Source organism: Felis catus, chromosome C2 (assembly GCF_018350175.1).
Source record: "Felis catus isolate Fca126 chromosome C2, F.catus_Fca126_mat1.0, whole genome shotgun sequence".
NCBI lineage: Eukaryota > Metazoa > Chordata > Mammalia > Carnivora > Felidae > Felis > Felis catus.
Window position 1 is genome coordinate 156,224,000 of NC_058376.1, and position 13,938 is coordinate 156,237,937.

Here is a 13,938-nt window from a genome sequence, read left to right on the forward strand (position 1 = left end):
TTTCCCTCCCCTTCGCCCAGGCTGCAGAAGGCTGGGCCCTTGTCCGAGGCCTTGCAACTACTGGAATGTGGAGCTGGGGTCTGAAACTGGGGTACCCGACTCCTAGGATGACTCCAGCCTGCTTTGCCCAAGACTGCCTCAGTTGTATCCTCTACGTGCAGGAACCCCTTGGTCCAGGGTGTGCCCGTGGTCGGTTCCTGAGCCCAGACCAGGCTCCAAACCCTTGGTGCTCCTCTAGGCCCCTCCTGATTTGGGACACCCACCCTAAGACCTGTTGAGCACCGTCAGCGGTTTGGAATCCCTGATTTCATACCTCAGTATCTCAAAGAAATCCTTGTGGCTTTTCAAGACACATCATGTAATATTAATGAAAACACTGGGCCTTCTGTCTTGATTAATTTTTTATGAACAATAATACGTCTGATTAAACTGGCTGCCTTACTAGGTCTGCTGGTACAGGGTGGGGCACACGGTGGTGCGGAGATGTTCTGGCGAGCTGACTTGGCCACAGGGCGCGCACGGTTTCTCTGGCAGAGCAGACAGTCCCCTGGGTCACTTGGGGCTGGTGCTGGCTGGAACGGGCTGAGCTGCTAATGCTTTGACAGCAACGGGAGGCCTGCAGCTCCCCCACACCTCCACCTGAGGGCTGTGCCGGCCTGCGGGGTCTTCCCTGGTGGCCAGTAAGGCCAGAAAGTCTGTGGGGAGTGGCACATTTCACGTCCGATCCTCCTTCCCGGTTTTCGGCCGGGGCCCCGCTACCCTGGGCTCCCGGTGTCAGAGTAGCTCTTAACGGTCCTGATGTTCGCTGTGTAGGTGCCGTTTCCCATACGAGGAAAGCCGGCGCTTCCCCGCACCTCCTCGGTTCCATGTCGGACAGGTGCACTCTCTCCCTGCGTGCCTGCTTTCTTTCTAGGGAAGCGGGCCGAGTGGTCCCGAGGCCCAGGCTGTGAGCTTTTCGGGTCTGTGACTTGCACGGAGCAGCGGAGGTCCCCCTAACGCCGTGAGCTTGTTCTTGGTTTTCCAGCTGAGCATCGAGCAGGCCCAGACGGTGGCGGAACAGGTGGAGATGAAGGCCAAGGTGGTACAGTCGGAGGTCAAAGCCGTGACTGCACGGCACAAGAAGGCCCTGGAGGAACGGGAGTGTGAGCTGCTGTGGAAGGTAAGGGGAGCTCGTGCACCCCTGCCCCGGCCTCCGCGGCCGGTGGGTTTTCAGTGAGCTGCAGAGAACCCATGAGGATTTGAGCGTCTGCTCGCTTCCAGACCCCAGCTGGAAGCCGGGAGGTTCTCCACGGAGGTGGTTGGGTATCCTCAAAAGGAGACCGAGAGAAGGGGGCACGGTCGAGAATGTTACGAAAGCAAGCAGGTGGGAAGCATCCTTAATTTGGGGGTCCTGCCTAGTTGTACTAACTGACCCCAAGTCTTCATGCCAACATTGTCCTCTCTGATCTTCCCTCTGCCCTCGGAAGAGGAGAGAATCTGTTGCCTGTGAATGGGTCTGAACTTCAAGCCAGTTCAGCTGTAAGCACGGTCTCTTAATACATGAATGAGACCATACACGTTGCTGAGTAAAAAGGGTGCACTTAGGTGTGTGCGTGCTCGTTTTAATCATCCAAACTACGTGAAGGTAGAGATGGGATCTCAGTTTCTGAAAGTGATCCTCACCAGTCACTATGCCCTAAAATGTTCTGGAAGGCTGCGTTGGAGTTGTGCATGGCGTTTTCCATTTAGTTAGCTCACAGCCAATTGCTTTCTGCCTCTGCTGGCTTCTCAGGAAATGGGACTCAGTTGCCTTTTGATGAGAAGTGAAGAATCGTTGGGTGGAAGAAGTCTCAAGATTTTATTCAGCACATATTTTATGGAGGCACCTTTGTGGGCCTGACATGGTTTTGAGACACTCACGTGCCCCCATGGTCTGCCAGGTCATGCCACCCACGACTGTTAATTATAACTGAAAGGGGCCCGCTTTGTGCAACCTGAGAGCTCTCTGGGGAACTCTGCCACAAACTTGCTCTTCAGGATTTGCTGATGAAAAGGCCTTTGTGCGAAGGAGTTTCTCTGCGCATCTCACCTTAGGTACCCTCCCTCCTGTGAGGCCGACTCCTGCCCTCTCCCTAAAGGCAGTTCTCTTTCAGGGGGCTTGGAAAGCAAGTTTTTAGTCTTGGAGAAGCAAATTTGGAAGAAGAGTCAGTCTCTTTTCACAATATACTTTGTTTCTACCTCATTTCTAAAAACTCATTCTCCGATAACCTCTGAAACAAGCTCACTCGTTCGGAACACAGGTACCTAAGTCCCATTTGTCTTTGCTTTTTATTATTATGCCTCGCCTTCCAGATTTTGTGGCAGTTCCACTCTCTTTTACTAATTACTGCCTTTCCTCCCCTCCCAGCAAAGCTTTCCTGCCTGTCTCTGCTCGGATACGTCTTTGTTGTACAACATCTAATTTTCTTGCATCACGCATTACTGAAGGGATTTGAGTGCCAGGTGACCCGGTTTTGTGTATCTAGATGTTTTTTCATGTCTGTGGCTTACACATTTCCAGGGGATTCGGCTACCTTGTGGGATTAGCTGCAGCCACCTCGTTGAGAGATCCAAACCAAAGGCCAGAGGTTTGGCCCAGTGCAAAAACAAAGGAGAAAGCTGCTCTTTGATCTGTCCCCACACGTGTCCTGCTCCCGGAGCCGACAGATGGAAAATCATGAATGGGTCAAAAATCACATCATTGCCCCCACCAAGGGAAGATCGGACTGAAATCCAGGCCCCCCCCCAGCAGGAGACCCTTATTCTGAAATAGTCTTTCTGTGGTATTGTCATCAGCAGAGCTCTCAGAAGTCGTGATTCTGTCTGCAAAATGGCACGAGTCAGCTGGGTGGCACCTTTATTCCCATCACAGGGGAAATCACTTTAAATTGGAGGACTTTTACTGATCTGATGCAGAAACATGGAGAAGTGGCTCTCTTTCATTGGTCAGAGTGAACCCCACGCTCCCAAGTAGAGTGGCTTGAGACCCTCAGAAGCAGGGATTATTTGGGGCAGGTCTGATTTCAGGTTTGTAGATCACAGCAATTTGGATTTAAAGGGCTCCTTTGGAAATACAGGCCAGTGGTTTCCAAAGACTTCTCTCCAAATTTGGGGTGTGGGGCCTCTCTGTGGAGGCAGAAAACCATGGAGATGGGATGTGTGGCCGGGCAAGGGGGTACAGGTTGTAATCTTGAATTAGGTTCTCAACAAATGCCTTCACTCCCTCCACATACAGTCCTTCTTCCTCTCAGGGGCGGGGGCCGTAGAGAGAGGGAGAAATCTTTGAAGAGATTGCAGGTTCTGTGGCTGCACTGAAAATTCAGCCCTTCGGGAGTGCAAGACTGGCCTTGTGTCCACTGGGAGGTCCTGCTGCTGAGGACAAAGACCTTACTCTCTATTGGTCATTATGCACCCCCAGTGCCTGGCACAAAGCAGGTGCTCCGTAAGCATTTGTTTTGTGGCTCTTCTTTGCTTTTGCTTTTGATTTTATTATTACAGGAATAATGAGAGAACTCCATATGTCCTTTTCCCAGATTTACTGATCATTTTACATTTTGACCCATTCTCGCCATTCTACGTGTGCACTCTGTACGTGATTCAAGCGAGAGCCAGTTGGCATGTTGTGGACAGGATGCCTCTTTACCCTCAAACACTTCTGTGTTTATTTCCTCTGAGCAAGGGCATTCTCTTACATCATCACAGTTACTCAAAATCAGGAAGTTCAACCTTGGAACCATGCTAGTATCTGATCCCTCGGTCCCTGCTCCGTGTGCACCAGCACTGTTCTGTGGGGTCTTTTTGTTTTTGTTTGAGAGAGGGAGCACACCGGTGGAGGAGGGGTGGAGGGAGCCGGGCGGGACAGGGGAAGGGAGCGAGGATCTCGAGCAGGCTCCATGCCTAGCCTGATCCCTCAAGCCCTAGCTTGGTCCCACGACCCTTGAGATCATGGCCTGAGCCAGAATCGAGAGTTGGATGTTTAACGGACTAAGCCACCCGGGTGCGCCCCCCCCCCCCCCCCCGCCCCAGCACCGTTTTTAAGAGCAGTGCCCCCCCCGGTCCAGGATCCTGCACTGCAAGCCGTAGTCCCGTTTTCAGTCCTCTCTTGTGATCTGGGACAGTTCCTCGGCCTCCCTCTGTCCTGGGAGTTTGGCCGTTTCTGAAGAGCACAGGCCAGCCGTCCTCGTGCGCCCGCACGAGGTGTGGGTCTGAGTGACCGGTGCCGGGCCGTGCGTCTCGCTCCCTTGCCTGCCTCAAAGCCTCCGTGCTCTGTCCCTGCAGGTGGAGAAGATCCGCCAGGTGAAAGCCAAGTCCCTGTACCTGCAGGTGGAGAAGCTGCGGCAGAGCCTCAACAAGCTGGAGAGCACCATCAGCGCCGTGCAGCAGGTCCTGGAGGAGGGGCGGGCGCTGGACGTCCTGCTGGCCCGGGACCGCATGCTGGCCCAGGTGCAGGAGCTGAAGACCGTGCGCGGCTTCCTGCAGCCCCAGGAGGACGACCGGGTCATGTTCACGCCCCCGGACCAGGCCCTGTACCTGGCCATCAAGTCCTTCGGCTTCGTCAGCAGCGGGGCCTTCGCGCCCCTCACCAAGGCCACTGGCGACGGCCTCAAGAGGGCGCTCCAGGGCAAGGTGGCCTCCTTCACCGTCGTCGGCTACGACCACGACGGGGAGCCTCGCCTCTCGGGGGGCGACCTGATGTCGGCCGTGGTCCTGGGCCCCGACGGCAACCTGTTCGGTGCCGAGGTGAGCGACCAGCAGAACGGGACGTACGTGGTGAGCTACCGGCCGCAGCTGGAGGGCGAGCACCTCGTGTCGGTCACCATGTGCAACCAGCACATCGAGAACAGCCCCTTCAAGGTGGTGGTCAAGTCGGGCCGCAGCTACGTGGGCATCGGGCTCCCGGGCCTGAGCTTCGGCAGCGAGGGCGACGGCGACGGCAAGCTGTGCCGCCCCTGGGGCGTGAGCGTGGACAAGGAGGGCTACATCGTCGTGGCCGACCGCAGCAACAACCGCATCCAGGTGTTCAAGCCGTGCGGGGCCTTCCACCACAAGTTCGGCACCCTGGGCTCCCGGCCCGGGCAGTTCGACCGGCCGGCCGGCGTGGCCTGCGACGCCTCCCGCAGGATCGTGGTGGCCGACAAGGACAATCATCGCATTCAGGTCTTCACGTTCGAGGGCCAGTTCCTGCTCAAGTTCGGCGAGAAGGGGACCAAGAACGGGCAGTTCAACTACCCCTGGGACGTGGCGGTGAACGCGGAGGGCAAGATCCTGGTCTCAGACACCCGGAACCACCGGATCCAGCTGTTCGGGCCCGACGGCGTCTTCCTGAATAAGTACGGCTTCGAGGGGGCTCTCTGGAAGCACTTTGACTCCCCCCGGGGCGTGGCCTTCAACCACGAGGGCCACTTGGTGGTGACCGACTTCAACAACCACCGGCTCCTGGTCATCCACCCCGACTGCCAGTCCGCGCGCTTCCTGGGCTCCGAGGGCACGGGCAACGGGCAGTTCCTGCGCCCGCAGGGTGTGGCCGTGGACCAGGAGGGGCGCATCATCGTGGCCGACTCCAGGAACCACCGGGTGCAGATGTTCGAGTCCAACGGCAGCTTCCTGTGCAAGTTTGGCGCCCAGGGCAGCGGCTTCGGGCAGATGGACCGCCCCTCCGGCATCGCCGTCACCCCCGACGGGATGATCGTGGTGGTGGACTTTGGCAACAATCGGATCCTCATCTTCTAATCCCGCTCTCTGGGCTTCTGCGTTGGGGTGTGCGCGTCTCCCTCTGTCTCCGTTGGAATTTCAAAGAAGAAACAGTCTCAGGGAAATTTCTTTTTTTCTTTTGTTGAAAGAGAACAAGAAGAGTACAACATTGCTTAAGTCCTACCTCATCTTTATTTTTTTTACAGATGAATGTACTTCTCTTTTCTGCAGGGATTGAGCCTGTGACGTGATAATTTCTATCTACCTCATGAATCTTTGCATTTCCTTCCCCAGCAGGCCCTCTGCCCTCCTCCCCACCCTCACTCAGTGGAGTTCACGCTTCCCTCTGACCCTCCGTGGGGCGTGATATGCACAAGCCTGGCGTCTCTGTGGCTGGGTGGGGGGCACTGGATGTGTGTGGTGGGGGTGTATTCTGTAGATTGAGCCAAGGAAACATGAAAAAACTAAGTAAAAAAAAAAAATGAAAAACTATAAAATGTGGAAAAATAAGATTTAAAAATACTTAATTATAGAGTATTTGTGTTCTGGAGAATACTGTGTTTTGGGGATTAGATTGTGTTGTGTGATCTTGACCTTTTGGGGAAACTTTTTTTGATTTTTTTTTTTTGTGTGTTTTTTTTTTTAAATGCTGCAACAGAGAACTTTTCTGTGTTCTCCTTTTATACCTCAGTGTGTTTATCATCCTGTTCAGCATCTTTTCTTATTCCTAGAAAATGTGGCTGTGTCTGTGGCTTGCTAGCCAAGAAAAGCAGACTGTTGTATTCGTATTTTAGGATATGTGATCCTTGTTTCCTTTAAGGGACGTTGGGTACACCTGCGTGTTTGTGGGTCCGAGTCATCTTACGCCAGAGTGGTAAAGCTGTGGGTGATATACCACCACCCGAAGAAACTTTTCTTCTCACGCTTTGGTTTCTAAAAACTAGATGTAGCTTAGGATTTTGGATTAAAAGTATTCTCAAAAGTTAAGTACTCTTAGTTTGCTGTTGGTTATAAAGTTCAGTGGAAGGAAGAGGAAAATCAGCCTCGTTCTCAGAAAAGAGGGTATCCGGCCTGCCTGACCGGCTGACTTGTGTGCGGGCGGGCAGGCGAGTGCCGAGGTAGTCCACCTAGAGCATGAGAAAGAAACAGGCTACCCCGGCACTCTGAGGGAGGGTGGAGGTCAGTCCCCGACCCCGGCTTGAATGTCGTTCTGTTAATGCGAGGTGTTTCTTTTCCTAAGAAGAGTAGGCAAAGAAACGACCTTTTACTTTAAAAGCACAATTTTTTTCCTGCTTTGGAAGTTCAGGGAAATAGAATGTTTGAAAGTCAGACGGGAACAGCTCACCCCCGCACCCTCTGCCCGGGTCGCTTTTGCAGAGCGGTCTGCTTCCGAGCCACGCAGTAGGACCTCGTGGTTCACGTGGATTTTTTTTTTTCCCCCAAAGGCCTTTGAATGTAAAGGATTTGTAAACCAAATTGCCCCAACCCAACACGTAGGATGCAATGCCTTTTGTGAAACCTCTCTCGGTACCAAAGAATGAACACTTAAGCCAGGCTCCCGCTGCAGAACTGTGGGATGGCGTCCGTCACTTTACAGGGTTGGATTGTTGTAAGCCGGACTCGGGTACGGAGCCTTGTGCGTCTGGGCATTATCTGTCTTTCAGGTGGGAAGTAGGTATAGCTGACGTTCTGCTTGTGAGGACCCACGTGGGTCCCTGCACTCCCCCACATACTGAGTAGGAACCAAATTCCAGAGTGGCGCACCTCGGGAGGAAGAGGTGGTCTCTGACGATGGGCTCACGGGGACACCTCTTGTCGAAACAGAAGGACTGTCGGGTCAGCGTCTGTCCCCGTATGTACGAGAAAATTGCCCTTGCAGTATGGGCGTAGTTTTAAACGGACAGGAAGAGCTAACACGTGCAGAAATGTGTTTTCTTCCTCCCGGAGGAGGAAAGGGTGCCGGGGGCAGCGTAGCGAGCCAATCAATGGTCTCCTGGACATGTGCCGCTTTCAGGGGACCCTAGGTCTTCCCCGTCGCGTTAGAGCAGGGTTTCTGAATGACCAATGTGGGGAAAAACTCATAAAGGAGAACCGCATGCAATAAAGGATCCAAAAATTGGAAAGTAGCTTCCAACTGCTGCCTCCCGGCTGCTGTGTTTCAGGGGGAGGAGGCGTCAGGAAATCCTGTTTTGGAAAACCGCCTTTTACTGAAGCATTTGGTATTGAGTCCTTCCCTAGTTCCTATTCAGTTGCCTCTTATTCGCCCCTAGGTTCTAAGTCCTTTGGTAAAGGGTTTGTATAATTAAACATTTTTGTTGTTTTTTATTTTGGAATAACTTGGTGCTGACCTTCCTCCCTTCGCCCTCTCCCCCCAACCACCCAACAAAACCACCCTTTAAACACCAAAGACAACTGGTTTTAAATGCTTACGAAACTTTATTTTGGAGAAATGGGTCTTGGAAATTCTTAGAAATGTTTTCGGAAACCTGGGACGAGTTACTTCAGGTAGTCACTACCTTTGAGTCTCCCATCTGTGTTCTGATCTGCCCTTCCCGGGGCCCCCGTAAGTGGGGGGCTCGCGGGACCCGAGTGAGAACTTCTCTTGGTGAGTGGCGGTAACGGGAAACTGCTGAGTTAGCATTTCTCTGTGGATTTGGTGGTTGTAAAGCCAGGGTTTCCACACGGGACCGAAATGATCGGGTCTTAGTTAATAGACTGACCAGTTTGCAGGCTCAAAGCTAGTAGGTCCCCCCTCCGGAATCAGTGTGGAGGTACGAGGTGCTGCCTCTTGCCCTCGGGGGCGGGACACCTCCTTACCTTCCTGCACCCAAAACTGGGCGTCGCTGCCATTTGAGAAGCATGGTCACACTTGGGAAGCTTTTGTTTCTAAAACACTGGCCATCTGTGGCTGCCCATGATTGACTCCTGACCCACAGGGATCGGTGCGAAGCACTTTGGAGTGTGTTTGTTGTACAAGGTGGAATGCTCCAAATCAAAGAGCGAGGAGAAGAGCCAACATTTGGAACTCTGGTGTGAGTGAGGCCGTTCAAAATAAGGGTTTTTAACTGGGTATCTCCTGCCCGTTTACGAGGTGATGCTAGGGTAGGTAGGAATTGGGTCGAGGAGAGGAGTCTTGAACTTGAACATGGTGAAAAGATAAGGTCGTGGGTGCTGCGAAGGAGGAAGGAGTATAAACTGTTTCTAATGAGTAAATGTGCTGTTCAGACAATAATCCCCATGTTTGTCTGATCTGGTCAGGTGGCAGGGTGGCATGGGGCGCAAGGTCGGTTTATGCTTGGACAAGATCCCAATTGGATATGGGTATGTAAGTTTGGGTATCGAGATGGCTAAATAAACCGTAGATAAAAACCACTTTTGGTTGACAGAGTTGACATTTCAGAAGTGTTAGTCTTTAAAAAAAAAAAAAAAAAAAAAAAGTCTAAAAAGTCTTTTCTCTGTAAACTTGGTCACGAGAAGCAGTGCTGTCTGGGAAACCTGTGCTCTAGTGTGGCCGGCAGGTGGCAGGTGATTTCGCCGGAACCCGTGGTCCCGGGTGGTCCCCAAGTGCACGCGAGCTCCTTGATTGACGGATGCCCTTAAGTCTAACTTATTTGGGGAAACACCTACAAGGGTCCCATAAACAATCTAAATTGTGTGTTGGGCCAAAAGAGTCGCCAGGTTTGAGGCACTTTGTTGGAGTTCTAAGAGAATGGCTTGAGATTGGCTCGTTCGGTTTCGTTCTAGTTAAGCCAAAGCTTAATGATTTCAGGAGGGAAGTCTTTTGAGGCTTGAAGCAGCAGAATACTGTTTGTGTATGTGTCGTCTTCCCTTTTGGAAGATTCTACAATTGTTGTGTTCTGGTAGATAGCGAAAGATACGCCAAAGTTCTACGCTTGTTTTTCTGTTTCAAAACAAAAATCCAGTGGTGCCAAAAAGTACTTAGGGTATTTATTGAAAACGTCACTCTCCTTGATTTTCCCACAGTCTGGGGCTGTATAAAAGTCAAACGCTTGTACTCCGTGTGAGGATGCCCTACAGCCAGGCCCTCCGGGAACTCGAGCTCTCTCTGGCTTCCTGCAGGCCAACGGCACGGGACGCCCATCCCCTTCCACACCACACCATTTGCTCGTGTTTAGTTTCTACCTCACTTGTGGCGAAAGTCATCTACCTCATGTTAGCATCTGACGGGTCTCTGAAAGGCATAGTATTAGTCCCTGGGAGGGTGGGGGGAGGGGGAGGCGGTGGGAAGCTACCTCTGGAAGAAAACGTTTTTCTAAATCCAGAACTGATTTCTCCCAGGAGAAACGTTTGATTGACCTTGAAAAAGAAACTTTGAGACCAGATATTCCCGTACTCAGGCCAGCGTAGTCCTCAATCCCAAGTATTACTTACGATCTGGCCTTTCCACCCCAGTAGAAAGTACGCGCGCCATTACCTGGTCGCTCAGTATTATGAAACTACTGGTCCGCCTGACCTGTGTGAGGACCTAACTGCAAATGAAGACCTTTAGGTCTCTTTCTCTCTTCAAGAGAAAAATATTTTATCTATAGTTTGAATGTCTGCAAATGTACCCTTTTAGGAGCAATTCTAAGGATCTAGTTGCAAACCTCAAATGTTCGAAGGGAACAGGAATCCTTTAGCCTTCACGATTGTACGTGTACCTTTTCCGGACCCAGCGGGATGTTCATCACCAGGACCTTGCGGCGGCCACTGCTTTACTGAACAGTGACTGGGTGAAGTGTGTGTTGCTCTTTTGTTTTGTGTTTAAGTGTTTTGTTTTCCTACCAAAGGTAACATGTTGACGGGTTGTTCTTTCCTTTGTTCTTTTTTTTGTTTATTAAATACTTGATGAAGTCGAAGCACATTACCATGATATGCTGTGTTGTGTCTCCACCTCTCTCCTTCCCCTAGTCCATTTTTGTTTCGGTTGGAAGAGAGGGTCCTAAGACCACTGTAATTGCTACGAATTGGGTTTAAAAATGTCATGGTGAAGAAATACCTCAGTGATGTCTATTTTTAAAACCGATCTTACGGGTTCACAAGCCAGCCTGGTGGGATGTTTTCCATCATCACTTAACCAGTAATGGTTCTAAAAGTTTTGTGTATCCACACGGTCTTAGACCTCCTTTTAATGATTGTATTAACTCCCAAGCTCAGGTAGTATTTTCCTTAAGGCTCTGTCTCGGAGCACACTGACTGAATGTTAACGTGTGTAGCAAAGCGTTTACTTTCTTTAAATAACCAGCTCTGTCTTAGTCCTTTATGTGTCTAGAAGTCTGTAGTTGGTTTTCTTCAGAGGAAGATTTTTCACGTTGCTGGGATGTTCTTGTTTCTAGGGTGGTAAGGTTTCTTTCCTCCCCCCGGCCCCCCATTCTTTTCCCTTAAAATCAATGCAGGTGAGAGGGTGGGCGGTGGGTACGGGACGTTGCTTTTAAACTAGCATGTTAGTTATAATTGGGTGGGTGGGAGGGTAGTATTTTTTTTTTTTTTAATGAATCTTGCTTAATACTGTCCATTAGCTGTCATGCCCAGTCAGCAAAATAATTCAGTGTAGAACACGTGACTTTTTTTTTGTTTTGTTTTGTTTTGTTTTTGTTTTTTTTTTTTTTTTTTTGTGAAAAAGGTTGAATGCGGAATTGGAGAGATTATTAATATGGGCGTGTTGCCAGATGTTAGAATGACTAAGTTAAACCTTTTGATTTTTCTTTTTTTTTCTTTTAATTTGTCCAAGGCAGACCTGATGAAAGGAGTATTCCCCACCAGAAACCATCCTGCAAGCCTGTCTGGGGTGCTGCCTTTTGACACTTTCTTGAACGGGCGTGGCAGGGGTGCCGCGGAACCCGTCAATTAAGTGAAGCGTGGGGAAGCCAAGGTTTCCCCCCAAACCTTTAAAGTGGGTTTTTGCTTGGGGTGGGTTTTTCCACCCTCTGAATTTTTACTTTTAAATCTTAGATGCTATCCTGCAGGCTGCAGGCATGACAGGCAATGAGCAGGCGGAGAGCCGACGGGAAGGTGTTCGAAAACTCGTGTGTTAGCTGACAAGGCTTCTGAATGTATCGCTGTGGTCCACAGAGGAGGCTGGAGAAGGTAGCAAGGAGATGCTGTATCAGCTACTACAGCCTTAAAACAAAGTTGGTGTCTCTTTGGACTTTAAAATTGTTCCTATGCAGCTTATTTTATTTTTGTTGAATCAAATAAACAAGAGGGTTTTTCCATGGAAATCTGTGTCTGTGTGATCTTTGCATCCAGAATAAATAAATAAGGGGGTGTGGGGGTGTGGTGCTCCACAGAAAGGAAACCCGTGAGGAGGGGGGCCCAGAGTTGCAGTCTGGCCAGATTGGGTCCACGCAGGGTTTTCCAAAGGGTGGATCCTAGCTTTTTTTTTTTTTTTTTAAAGGGAATGTGAGGTAGCCCAGATGTTTTCACAGCTGGACTTCTGCGTTCTGGGGGATTTGGGGTCTGGGAGCCCCAGGTCTGCCTTCTCAAGAGCTGAGGAGCAGACATCCCTATAGAGGGACAAGGGTTTTTTCCCAGTGACCACAGTTCCCCTTGTCCCCACACGTGCCACTGCCCTGAGGGAGGGGGCGGCCTCCTCTGCCTGGGATGATGGGAACCAACTCTGGGGGCTGAGCTTCACCCTGAGAAAAAAGTGAGCAGCTCACTCGAGTGGCCCGTCATCGGCAGAGGGCCAGAGACCCCGGGTGGCCAGAGACTTCTTGAGCTCAGTGTGTTTACGGCTCCCTTGGAACTGAGTGCTCCCCAACTTGACTCACCTGCTCAGTGTCTCTCCTCAAACAGCCTAGCTTTGGCCTTTGGATGGAGTTGAGCAGTGCGCTGTGATCCGCCGCGTTCCTCGGGGTTCCTCCTGTCCTGTGTCCCTTTCCCGCCGTGGCTGGGTCTTCCCCTGTTCGAGTGCCTGCCGTAGGGAACCTCTGCTCTTCCCTTCACTTGACCTCACGTTAGCAGTGGCCATTGGAAGGTTTTTTTGCCGGTGGCTCAGTCGGTTGAGTGTCCGACTTCAGCTCTGGTCACGGTATCACGGTTCGTGAGTCAAGCTCCGCGTCACGCTCTGCTGTCGGCTCAGAGCCAACTTCAGCCCCTCGGTTCCCCCTACCCTGACCTCTGCCCTTCCCCCACTCACTCTTGCTCTGTCTCAAAAATAAACATTTAAAGATATAAAAGAGTGGGGGGTTTTGCCCCAGTGATCCCATCTTCAAAACTGACACCTCCCGAGTAGCAGCTTTCCTGAAGACTCCAGGTGGAAACAGAATGTCGTGGAGCCTGAGTCCCTGCCCCTCTTCTCCATTTCCTTCTCCAGGTCCCTCACTTCTATCCTTTTACCTCGAGCCGAACACAATGGGGGACGCTCTTCAAATGTAAAAAGTTGGATGGTGCACTTTTTTTTTTTTTAAAGGAAAGGAATCTCCTTAATCCTCTGGAGGATCCGGGAAAAGTTGCTGATAAAACGAGGCAGGACCCATTTCTGCGGGGAGTGCCGAGAAGGAAAGCACTAGAACAAATCACCTTCCCTTTAGCACCCCCCCCCCCCCGGCCTTCAGTCTCTTCCACTGAGTGAGGTGAGCTGGAGGGACCCAAACCTGAGGGTGACTATGCTCCTTTGCAGGCAGCTGGCCACTGAGGCTGCCCTTCTGGAATGTTGGCAGCCAGTTAGGAGGTCACTGGAACCCGCATTCGTTGCCGATGAGATGGTAAAGTGCTACAAACACTTTGGGACACATCTGGCGGTTCTGGGTGTTGAGCAGGACCCCTCGTGGGTGTATGTCCGAGATAAGACCCGTCCACACAAAACCCAGGACGTGCGTGTTCATCGTCACGCTGTTCACGGTAGCCAGAAAGTGGAAACAAGCCAGCTGTGTCTCAATGACTGCGTCCACAAAATGTGTATTCTTACAGCGGACTCTAATTCAGCCGTAGACAAGAATGAGGTACTGGTTCACGTTATTTTGTGGGTGAGCCTTGGAGATGTGATAGAAGCCAGCCGGACAGGATTTCCCCTACACGAAACAGCCGAAGTAGGCACCTCACAGAGACAAAGCAGGTTTCCAGTTGCTGGGAGTTTGGGGGGGATTGGCAGTGACTGCTGTGGGTTTGTTTTTGTAAGACACTTATTAAAAAAGATTTTTAACCTTGTGTCTTTTTTTTTAAGGTTTTATTTATTTTTGAGAGAGCCAGAGTGGGGGAGGGACAGGGGAGTGGACAGGATCCGAA

The 13,938-nt window shown here is 51.2% G+C and overlaps 1 protein-coding gene across 1 annotated transcript in view; it reads left to right on the forward strand.

Moving 5' to 3' along the window:
- TRIM71 (tripartite motif containing 71) overlaps window positions 1-9,164 on the forward strand; it is a 67,060-nt gene extending 57,896 nt beyond the window's left edge. Inside the window, exons 3-4 of the mRNA XM_023260791.2 lie at window positions 1,025-1,159; window positions 4,297-9,164. Of these exons, the coding sequence (XP_023116559.2) occupies window positions 1,025-1,159; window positions 4,297-5,748 (1,587 nt within the window). The 3' untranslated portion in view covers window positions 5,749-9,164. The remainder of the gene's footprint in view (window positions 1-1,024; window positions 1,160-4,296) is intronic.
- The last annotated feature ends 4,774 nt before the right edge of the window (window positions 9,165-13,938 follow it).